The sequence below is a fragment of the Acyrthosiphon pisum genome, chromosome A1 (assembly GCF_005508785.2).
Source record: "Acyrthosiphon pisum isolate AL4f chromosome A1, pea_aphid_22Mar2018_4r6ur, whole genome shotgun sequence".
Lineage (NCBI taxonomy): Eukaryota > Metazoa > Arthropoda > Insecta > Hemiptera > Aphididae > Acyrthosiphon > Acyrthosiphon pisum.
Window position 1 is genome coordinate 45,822,257 of NC_042494.1, and position 12,355 is coordinate 45,834,611.

Below are 12,355 nucleotides of genomic sequence, written 5' to 3' on the forward strand. Positions count from 1 at the left end.
TATGGATATATGCGCCTGTTTTCCACTTATCACAAAACTTTGATTTATTACCGATAACTTGTTAATAAAGTTCTTGTATTGATTATTTAAAATTTTATAATTATTATTTATATATTTTTGTTTGAGCGGGCAGGTACCTAAGCATTGTGTTTTATTTCACGTACAGGCATATGAAAAAAAAAGGGAATAATTTATAACATAATAATATGCATTATGCATTGATATGTAACACGTAGTTACGTACGATTTATTTTTTATTTTTATTCAAATACAATTTTGAATGCAACAATGTGGCGGAAACTTTAATAAACCCGAAAAGAACCTCTTTTTTTTATTGAATTAATCAAACGATTGAGGTATCGTCATATGGATTATAAAATTTTTTCAAGCGTTAAAATGAATTATGGTATTATGGTATATTATGATTAAATGACACATTGTTTTGGAGACGAGACAATGAGGGTTTATTTGCTACCTAGTATATATATTATATACACACAACGGGGCACCGTATAGTGAATTTATATACGTTTAATAAGTTTAACATTTAATTGTATATAGAAAATAATATAGTATAGGTACGTTGTATGGGTGAGTAGTTTCAAGTTTCTTTGATTAATATTTTTCAAATGGTAACAACAAAATTACTAAAATTATTATTTTTTGTTTAACATCAAAATGTGTCGTTATTTGACCTTTAAATGACTATAAAAGTAAAAAAAAATTGCATAGTAGGTATGCAGTTTAGCTAATTTTTAATTTGGTGTATGAGCCGTTTTTAAGGAAGCTTATACCTATAATTTAACTTTTTGGCCATTAATTAATGAAAATATCAGGTTATTTACAGTTATTTATTTTTGAATTAGTTACCTAGCTACATAAAAAAAAAAAACAATCAATTTTGTCAAAAACTTGTGCTGCTTAAAATAATGCCAATTTTTTTTTAGTTTTATCCATTTATTTTGAAAAGTAAGTAGATACATTTGTTTTTTTTTTGCTTTAAAACATGATGAGTAACACAAAAATAATTTTAAAAACATTGTAAAATGAATTATTCATCGACTCCTCTATAATCGATTCTTATGAAAAAGGTAATAATTTAAATAATTTCAAATTGTGTTAAATTTATTATCTATAATAATATAATAATTTATAATTAATAATATAAGTTATATAACTATATTAAAGAAATTTTAAATATTTTTATTTTGCAAGTTAGGACGGGGAATTATTGATTCCGCCGAAACTACCTGTTTAGGAAAAAGGTTTATATTGGTTCCGCCGGCTACTGTTTATAAAATCTGCATATTGATTCCACCGGCTACTGATTATAATATATACATTTTGATTCCACCGGCTACTGCTTATAATACTTTTGTTCATATTTAATAATTTAAAAAATTAAAATTTGTGATAATAACTTAATAGGCAGGTCTCAAACAACCTTAATTTAAGTATTAATTTTTCTTTTCTTAAGCCAAAGTCTAGTATATGAATGTTATTTGAGTCATAAATATTGCTTAAGCAATACGGCCCTAAATTGTATAAAAAAAATAAAAAAATAAAAATGTATAAATGTTAGTCTTTTTTTCTAATTAATATTATGTATAATCTAAATTGTATAAAATTATATAATAAATTCTATGTTGGTATAAAATAAAAATGCATAAATGTAAATATTTTTGATCATAATATTTGGTCACATGTCTAAATTGAATAAAATTATAATAATAGTAGGTATGTTAGTATAAAATAAAAATGTAGGTATAAATCAAACTACTTTTGATAATATTTGGACACATGTTTTAAATAAGTGAACCTAGAAGTTTTATTATCGTTCAAATCATTTGATAAAGTTTTAATACTTTGTTTTTTATTGTTAAAAGCACTATTTTTGATAGTTGAATATGTAGTTATTATAAACAGTAGCCGGCGGAAACAATTTCCGGCGGAATCGATACAAAATCGGCGGAATCGATATACGCCCGTTAGGACAGCAAATATATAATTAAATTACACTTAAAGTTGGGCGCATGAAATATTAATTTATCACTGGTCTTTCCCAGCCATGATGGACTGTTGTCTAATATTCAATTCGTATTTTATTTATGAAATCTTTGTTTGACAATGTATTTTTATCTCAAATTCTGACAAAATAAATTATGAATAATTACGCAGGCCTTAATTATATCCACAACAAAGTTTTCTGATATGTTTAAAGGCTTTTGAAATATTTTTCATATTTTTCGAAAATTTAGAGATATAATTATGATTCTGAATAAAATTGGAACAATTTCAATAAGAATACGAGGCCTAGATAACTGCCATGGTTGTTAAAAATCCATTTAGACGTTGTTACATTGTTGCCTTTTCTCGTGGACGCATAGTATTTTGAGACAATACAAAAACAATACAAAAACAATACAAAAAACTTCATCCACAATAATAATAGCCAATAGGCATACAGAATGCTTAGTCCTAGTACCTGGTAGTTTGAAATTATCTGGTATCTGAAAATGTTTGTTTTGTTAATTTTTGAAAAAACTTAAAAACCCAATTATTAATTAATTGTATTGACTTTATTTAGCATAATATTTCGGAATTTTTGGTACAAATGGAAATATCCATATTTTGCATTCGTGTAAGTATATTTATAGTATTTCAGCGCATTAATTTCTTAGTCCAGAACCTTGTTTAAAAATAATATAGGTAATACATTTTTTTTTTTCAATAAAGTATGAATTGTATTTTAATATTTCAATATTAATGAATGTTTATCTGATGACGATACTACCCTGTTTAAACGATACCTATATATTTTATTGAGCTCTGCACGAAGTGAAAATTATATTGTTTCAAGTGGTATAATTGCAGAGTAGTGTTGTGAAATTATGTTTCAAGATAATCATTTAAATATATTTAGGTATAATTGTTTACTCCGAAGCAGGTTGTAATTATTTTCAAATATAAATTAAGAAATTCTACTACAAATCGTGATATAGATCGTTGGTTAAAATGTAAATTATTGATAGAACAATATTTTGCCTTCAAAAAAAGTTTGATTTTAATTAATATAAATCCGTGCATCGTTAATTATTTTGACGTATAAATTTTGCGTGAAATCAATTTTACGCAATTTTATCGGGACCTTATAATATTGTAGCTGGCCACAAAATGTCTTGTGTGCAAGAACCCTATATGACCGGTGTCGAGACGACGGTGTTTCGTTTCTATAGGACACGAGTGCATATTACAATATTATTATCGTTCAGCACATTACATAAGGTATCAGAAAATTCACAAATTTACGAATACGTTTGAAACCTTAATAATTTTCTGTACATTATATGCGTTCAATCATATTTTCTATAATAAATATTATATTGTAATATACTCTGTTGGTCGGAAAATGTCGGAAAGAGACGTGGATACGAGCAGCAGTTGCGACGATACATCGAGTCTAGTCGACTCCGAGTCGAGTATGGTCAGCAGATCCAAGACTTCGCCGTTGTCGTGCACATTGAAAAAGTCATCCAGCCCGATGATGCAGAATTTCCTCAACTACGATCCACCAAGCCAGATTTCGGATGACACGTAAGGCTCCAAGTGACATCGTTTTATAACCTCGGTGCATATTATTATTGTGAATATACCGTGGTTATAAAATGTTATTAAATTTCAACAAAATAAACGGTATGGTGCTGTCTAAATATGTCTATAACGTCTTAAGCACTGTCGGTCAATCATAAGATTTGGCCCTCTGCACAATCGTTTCCAAATACCTATTTAACAAAAAAATGAAAATTTGTTCCACTGAATTTTGCATGACAATGACTTACAACAGCTTTACTTTCTATAAAATCAAACTTTGTGTGCTAAACTTAGGAACTTAAAGTTTTGACGTGGTACTTTAAAAAAAGTGTAAATGCATCATGTTCCTGCGGCCTTATTACTTGTAACGATTTTTCAGGTCAGGGTAAATACAGAGTACTGCATTATCCTTCACTGTTATACGTTATACCTAATAAAGTTAGACGTTTTTTATATTTTTTAATTTTTGTCTTTGCCTATTGGCGCGTTGGACCCAAATTTTGAAAAACTACTTGCTTTCCTTGGGTACTAAATACTTGCATTGCAGTGTTTTACGCATATATCAATGTATTGTATATAAGTATAATTATATATACATTTTTTACCTTCTCAACTTTTCGGCTGGCGTTATTGGTATTATTTTTTCAAAATATGTATAATAATACACATTTTCCGCAGGTACTATTCGTCGTTCACATATTTCGTTAGCCGTTCTGTTGGGCTCGGGTTCTTGTGCCTACCATATGCGTTTAAGCAGGTGGGCGTGATCACCGCCTTGGCGTTGTGCTTTATCGGTGGATTGATGTTTACCCACTCCTTCACTACCTTGGTGAGTACACAAATGTTTTCACTAGAACCACTGTAGAAAGCTGCATTTATAAAGTACAAAATGTAGTTATTGTGTGATGACATGCGATGTGTATTTGTTAGTGTGCGAGTGTGTGTGTGTGTGTGTGTGTGTGTATGGTGAAACGGCGGAGATAAACCGATTATTTTTATTTAAGTTTAGTAGTCGAATAATCCAACTAACCAGGTAATAATTCAAAGGTATCGTGTAGAATACACACTCGGCAATCACTCGCATATGCTTCATAAAAGGGCAGAATAAACTATAAGCTCGTTGATCTTATACTGGCCTTTTTAAACTGTTACTGTATTAGTACCTACTCGATAATATGGTTATGCATAAGTCAAATACATTTATTTTAATCGAATGCTTGCTAAGTATAGGAATATATAGGTACATACGGTTATGTACTTACATTATAACTACTCACTATTATAATAATGTCATAACATCGTTTTTCATTAAAACTGCCTTAAAATATCGAACTAAAGATGCGATTTTATAGTTAGAAAATAAATCTATTACTCGCATACTTATTAAACGAGTGGAAAGATTTTCATTCATTTCTAGTGTTTTTACAATGGTGTTTAATTTTTTTTTTATATATCCTGTATACAAAATATCTACCAGAAGGAGTGCTTCGATTTCAACATAATATAGTACCTTATCTTTTAGCAAATTGGATCAAGATGGTACTTTAGAAAGGTCATTTTTTTCAATAGTTATTTAATGCGACAGGAAAAACCACCGACAAATTACGAAAAACCGCTAAAAATGGGATTTCAATTTCTAACGCTTTGCTTATCACCATAGAAACGAATCAAAAAAAGCAGGTAAGTGGATGTCGCTCTGCTGTAGGTACAGTAGGTTACAAGTGAGTCATAGTCATTATATAATGGATTGTATCAGACTTGAATCCAATGATATAATATTATTGTATAAGAAAAACGATTCTGAGCGGAGACGGTTTGTCAGTCTGGATATTTTATATTGTTATTATTTATTTTATCATGTGAGTTGAATTAATATTATAATAATATTATAATTGTTTATTAGTTTCTATGGTGATAAACAAAGCGTTAGAAATTAAAATCCCATTTTCAGCGTTTTTCGTAATTTTTCGGTGGTTTTTCCCGTGACATTTAATAACTATTCGAAAAATGACCTCTCTAAAGTAAAATATTAATCCAATTTGCTGCTAAAAGATAAGATATTATATTATGTTGAAATCGAAGCACTTCTTCCGGTAGAAATTTTGTATACAGGATATAAAAAAAAAATAATAAAAATAAACACCATTGTAAAACCAATAACTTCCTCGCTCCGCTCAGAATCTAATAATACCTATTATAATATAAATTCAACTTACAGGATATAATAAATAATAAAAATATCCCGTCTCCATTCAGAATCTTTTTTCTTATACAATGCTATTATATCATTGAATTAAAGTTTAATACAATCCTTTATACATTGATCTACTTGTAACCTACTGTACAGCAGAATGACATCCACTTGCCCACTTTTTTTTTAAACGATCATCTCCAATGTTTGTAGGCATTTATATTACACATACATAACCGTCATATATAATATACATATCTGTTTCGATTATAAATCGTCACAGATCGAATTGTTCCGACGGTTTTCTCAAGAAGCCGAATAATGCCATAAGAATTAGGTAGAGCTTGTAAGGGATGATAGATCTTCTGTCGAAAGTTAATGTATCTGATTTGAAATGCGTTTTATAGTGCCGTTTTAGATATAAACTATGTCTAATGCACAGAGTTCCGACAGTGCCGTATCAGAACTTGATCGAGTACAGCTTGGCATGTGGCCCGATCTGCAGATGGTTTTCAACGTTTTTAAGGTAGACAATATAATAATGATATTTGTATTATTCACACGCTGAAAGGGATGTATGCGTTGATTATAACAGTTTGTAGCATAAATATTATATATGTAAAATGTCACACCACGACAACGAACGAGACGCATATAAATATTATTATTATATAATATATTAATATTATATTATATAGATAGGATTTTTCAAACGGTCCAGTATTGTTCATACCTGTTAAACGTTATTTGTTTATACACTGAAAGGTTTACGTTTATCGCCACGAACCTGACGTTGAATTTTGGAAAGAGTTGTCTGTACATGAAATTCGTGTCGTTGACAATTTACGAGGTACCTATACGTAACACTATGTAATATGTGTTTATATCGTTACCGTAAGTGTCATAAATTCAGACATTATTAACTAACGGCTAGTCAAATGATAATAATATAATGCTTGGGTACGTTAGTAATTATCTATTGCAGGTAACATATATATATTTTAAAACGTTGACTTGATAAGTTGGACAACGTTGTACGCATTGATACATTCTGGCTTGTCATCTTGTCATTTCCGATTGTCATGCACACAAAGTTAGTAACCTGATATAGAGTATCAAGTCTTGACTATTAGGTTTTAGAAACTTAAGGTTTAGGTCCATTTACTGTTAGAGACAATATTATAGTGTTATGAGATCTCAAGGATTCCAACATTACCACTGCAAAATAAAATTAAAATCTAACTAAATATGTATATAGGCTTTTATCGTTCAGCTAAGCGGCTTTTTGCACTTAAAATTACATATCAATTTAATTATTAAAAAATGATGCCGAAATATATTTGAATATAATCATAATTATATAAATCGTTCTGAAATTGTAGTAGGTACCTACTTAATACATATTTTCTAGTACATAGTTAATTATCTGTAAATTATAATGTAACGTAAATTATTTTTTGCTAAAGGTATCTAATTATTTATTACAGTCCTATTAATTTTGGCCACCTTGGTCATAGTCAATAATAATCAATATAACGACTGATCAATCAGGAACATAATTTAATTTTTTATTTAAATGCTTATCATATGAAACTGTCTGTCTTAGTGTTAGGCATTCACTACATTCACACATCCAGTACAATATCAATATCTATAAAAAACAATCAACTAGACTAGCCATTTTTATTTAATGTCTGAAAATCATAATTTACGGTAACATATAATAAGATGTAACAGAAAGAATTCAAAAAAAAAATTTGTTGATTACAAATTATGATAATTTTTTGGATGTTAAATTGATAAATAATTTAAGAAATATGCAACTTATGTCAGGAAATTCCTAAACAAGAATATTTCGATAAAAGTTATGAAAACTCACATCTACTCACATTTACGGCTTGGAGGAGGTAACCAACACTAGTTTTATTTACTATGTTATCCAGTATCCATTGTATGTAATACTGTATTGTTGTTGGTAATCAATTAATATTATTATTATTATTACGTTTCAAATTAATTTGCTCCAAAATAATATTAATATTTTTAAAAACTGTAAAAAATAAACCACTTGACTTCAATTAACATTTTTACCATCAAAATGTGTTAAAAAATTAAATTTACAAATTAGCGATTTTGAATTTTAAAATGATTATAATTTTTAAAAACAAAAAAATCAAATCAGAAAAAAGTAATTTCGTTCGTCAAGTCTTTCTGTTATACACTCTGTATGATATAATATACGTCATAATATACATATTATACTTTGTTACGAAAAACCAAATTTAACCGCTCTTATGTTGTCTACTCCTGCAGTTTCTCACCGAGATGGGATTTTCGGTGAATTATTTTAATGTTACTCTGAGCTTCAACGTCGTGTGTCTGTTGTTTCTGTTATTGCCAAACGGCAATTATTTGACACCGTTGAATTTCCTCATCAATATCGCTTGTACTGGTTTACTGAGCTTATTATTCTACAATATATTCACGTCGGATATGAACATCGGCTGCCAGACGCTCATCTGTGGAAATGTGACAGACGTTTTCCAATATTTCGGAATACTTTTGTTCACTTTCATACCTATAGTTCAGGTAAATATTAATATTATATTAGCAAAAATTTTACTCATTATTTATATTTATTATCACGTATTGAAACTTTTATGAATCAGTCGAGTTTTCCGTATGCATTTCTTAGAAGTCATGTTGGTAATACATGTATAATAAGGTAAAGCATCATGATTTCAGTCAAAAATAGTAATTATTTTAAAAGCTTTTTGGTTATCGCAACACTTATTATTTATTAAAAACGTATTAGAAATTAATTTCTTTTTCTATTGGTATTTTCTCGGTATACTCTGTATTTTATTTTCACGATTTATTCGTTTGATGTAATCGACTGTTTTTTACATACCTTTACGCGTAAAAATAACTGTTCGTAATTATAATTATCGTTTTTAAACATATTAAAATTAAAAACTCAAAATAATATTTTCTTGAAAAATACATTTTTTTTTTTAAATAAGTATATAAATAAAATGAATGATATACCTACTATAATACATAATATTATCATTTTTACTAATCATTATTATATTATACATATAGATAACATTTTTTTATTATATATTTATTAATTATTAATTATTAATTTTAAAAGAAATTCCCCCGAATGTTTATGCTTATATTTAATTTGTGGCGTGGTATTCAAATTGGTTTAGGTGTTTAAAATCGGAGACCGGTCGATTAGAAAGAATGATTTCGCCTGGCCAAAACTGTTGAACATGTCGATGGTCATAATTACAAATATGTACATTGCAATCGGCCTATGTGGGTATTTGGACCAACAAAATGTCCCAATATTTGGAATTCCAATATTGAAGTTCATGCCAGCTATCAGGTAACATAAATAAATGCTATAATATATAGTTGATAAAATTGATATAATTATTATGATAATTTATTTGGCAATGACTAGGTATAACAATATATTTATTCGTGTACATATAGGTGCCGGAATATCGTCAAAACATGCGTCGCCATAAATGTTACGATATTTTACCGTGAACTGAATGTCGAGTCCACATTATTGTGGGTGTCGTCCATCAAGGTGGATAAAAGTGATAATAAAATGGGCAATCCACCGTCTACCGTCAAATACTCGCCGGCCATGTTTGCGGGATTGACGGCATTTACGAAGATATTATTCACGTTTTGTTCGTTTTTTGGTAAGACCATCAAGTCAATACGCAGGACCAAATTTAGGGGTGGGGGAACTGGCTACAACTGCCCCGGGTGCCAGTATTTTGGGTCTCCAAAATTTTTTGTTCGGAAATGTATTCCCTTGTGAGAATAATTATTAAAACTTTTAGAATTTAAATTATTTCACTAACAGTATTATATGTATAATAAAATAAAATAATATCAATGTATTATACTGTTTGCAATATTAAAACAACCGATGTACAACAGGGCGCCAAATTTTTTTTGCACCGGGGAGCAAAATGTCAAAATGTCTAAACGCGGTACTTTGACAATATGTCACAGTATTATATAGTTTACTTAAATGTCGCTCAGAAAAACACGATCGCCAAAAATACCGTAATCACCTTTGTCAATAAGTGTTGATCATTAGCCAGACCTACACATAATATTATTATGTAATATTAGTTATTACAGGGTTCTCTCAAGAAGATCGTGTATTATAATAAATCGATAGACATAATCACTTAATTTTCCCTAAAAATCATATTGTAGTGTTTCAATATACCTAGGATTAGAAAAAAATTATATAAAATACCAACGATTCTCTGCAAAAAAAAACGATTTATTTTTGACGTGGGTATTTGTTGTGTGGGCGGAAAAGGGTTAGTAATGAATAAAAAGTAATAAATTAAATTTCTCATATTAATTATAATAACTAAACAAGGTAGACATTTAACCAAATTTATGATTTCCTTGTTATTATAAGAGAATCGTTTTTTAATTAAACGGAGGTGGAACACCGGCCGTATACACTAACATAGGTATTAGGTAGGTACCTACCACTATAATACGAAATTTTTATTAAAATCATTAAGATGTGGAAAAGCAATAGTTTATTTTATATAAAAACAATGTGTAGGTACTTATAAAGTTCAAAAGTTAATTTAGAAAAAATAAACGACTAGTCGTTATTATTTGGGTAATAAGCTTATTCGTGAACCACCATATAACTTGATTCTATTCCGTTCTTTATATGCTTAGGCTTATGTATTCTACATTAATTTTACCTAAATGGATTTTCCATAGTCTAGCATATGAATTTTTTTATATTATGTAATACTCTATATACGACATATTATATTATACTAACAAGACGGGCATTGATTTTTCCGCAGTCACCATTGCAGTAGCGTCACCGGCCACCAGCGGATTCCAAGCGATGGTGGCCCTCATAGGATACCTTGGTAACGCTTGCAATATGATGATATACCCATACATTGTGGAGATGTGCGTGACGTATGCCCTCCATGGAATATCCACCAGACGATACGTGATTTTCAAGGACGTGTGCTTGGTGCTTCTGGGCTTGTTGGTGTTCGTGTGCGGTACGTCCGCGCTCGTGTTGCGTATAATTCACGACGGTGACTGAGAACGGATATAAATACTGATGGTAATAATTATTCATATACCTAATGTCCTAGACGATATTTAAGTAAACTGTTTAATAATATGACAGATCGACATGATAGCCTTAAAAGCGAACAGAACGTGAATGCCGGACAAGCCCAGAAGGACTAAACACTCATCCTCGAGGATCACGTATGGTCTGGTTGACATACCCTGCAGGTCATTCATCACGACGATTTACGGGTATCCACTTGAAAGTCGTGGGTGAAAATGGGTCAATGAAAAACATGTCCTTGGCGATCACGTAGGGTCTGCTCGACATACTGCTATGCTGCATTGTGCAGCCCTGTGCGTGACCGCACCTTATATGTTTATTTTTTCATCAAACTGCCAAAAGAAGGCTTTCTGTTATAACGATAAAAATAAAGATGTTGAAATAATATATAAACATCGAAGTTGTCCATATATTATATATAATAATATGTCTTGTGATAGATATTATAATCGTAAATATCACTCCTGGTGGACTGGTGGAGTTGCCCACCCTTAGTCTAAGAAACTTATACTAAGTACATTTATGGTTTTAGGCGTTTTAGATGCCTACAGTGTCTTGAAAGTAGTGGTGAAATTGCGGATAGATTAGTTTATTGCATTTCAGCGACACTATATTTTGTGTTTAAAGGAAAACTCGTTAATCTGGTCCTGGATGGTGCTGATCATCATATCCCGCTGGTGGATAAAGAAGTCAGTTGTAGCTCATAATCACAAAATATGACCCAGACGCAACCCAAAAGTACAAAAATAAATATTCCATATGCGCAAAAAAATTTAACAAATAAAAAGTGTATTTTATTAAAATCATATAGTTATTAATATTAAGCTTTTAAGAAATTATTATAAAATTAATTAAAAACATTTAAATTTAAATTACATATTATTATTCTTAAAAAATAATAAGTATTATACCTAATATTATAATAATAGTACTTTAATATTAAATTTGAAATGAGAAGTCCACAGTTTTTAAATAGTCCAATTTGGAAATTTGTTTTCTATGTATCTATCTACAAGTTCCATGCTTTTATATTGGAGTTGACTTTAGAGCTACGTTTTGTGGTTTTTCGTCCATTTAATTGTATTTTTTAGTTAACTTCTGCCTAGTGTTGCTTAAGCACTTCGATACAATTTTAAATAGGTACTATTAAATAGATGGGTGTGGGTCATAAAATTGATCTTTCAAATGACAGTGATATGGTTCTGGACCATTGATAGTTCTTGGTTCGTTTGAAGGAGGTTCAACCCAGAGGTGCAGTGGATATCTGATGTAATTTTCAATACAATTTAAAATATAATAAGAAAACTCTGATGTCTTAAAATTGTCAGGGCCAATAGGAAATAGTTTATAAAACGCATCAGAGATTTCAGTAGAAGGTAAAAAAGCCAATCCAAAGAAATACTTAAAAC

At 29.7% G+C, this 12,355-nt stretch overlaps 2 protein-coding genes across 2 annotated transcripts; both read left to right on the forward strand.

The window, feature by feature from the left end:
* Positions 1-1,808: 1,808 nt before the first annotated feature.
* On the forward strand, positions 1,809-7,108 carry LOC115033721. Its single transcript, XM_029487152.1, has 3 exons — positions 1,809-3,594; positions 4,270-4,420; positions 6,190-7,108. The coding sequence occupies exons 1-3, from the start codon at positions 3,410-3,412 to the stop codon at positions 6,310-6,312; spliced, it is 459 nt and encodes a 152-aa protein (XP_029343012.1). The 5' UTR covers positions 1,809-3,409; the 3' UTR covers positions 6,313-7,108.
* A 917-nt stretch (positions 7,109-8,025) lies between these two features.
* LOC107883484 lies at positions 8,026-11,601 on the forward strand. Its single transcript, XM_029487153.1, has 5 exons — positions 8,026-8,371; positions 9,001-9,179; positions 9,290-9,507; positions 10,660-10,934; positions 11,001-11,601. The coding sequence occupies exons 1-4, from the start codon at positions 8,108-8,110 to the stop codon at positions 10,911-10,913; spliced, it is 915 nt and encodes a 304-aa protein (XP_029343013.1). The 5' UTR covers positions 8,026-8,107; the 3' UTR covers positions 10,914-10,934; positions 11,001-11,601.
* Positions 11,602-12,355: the final 754 nt, after the last annotated feature.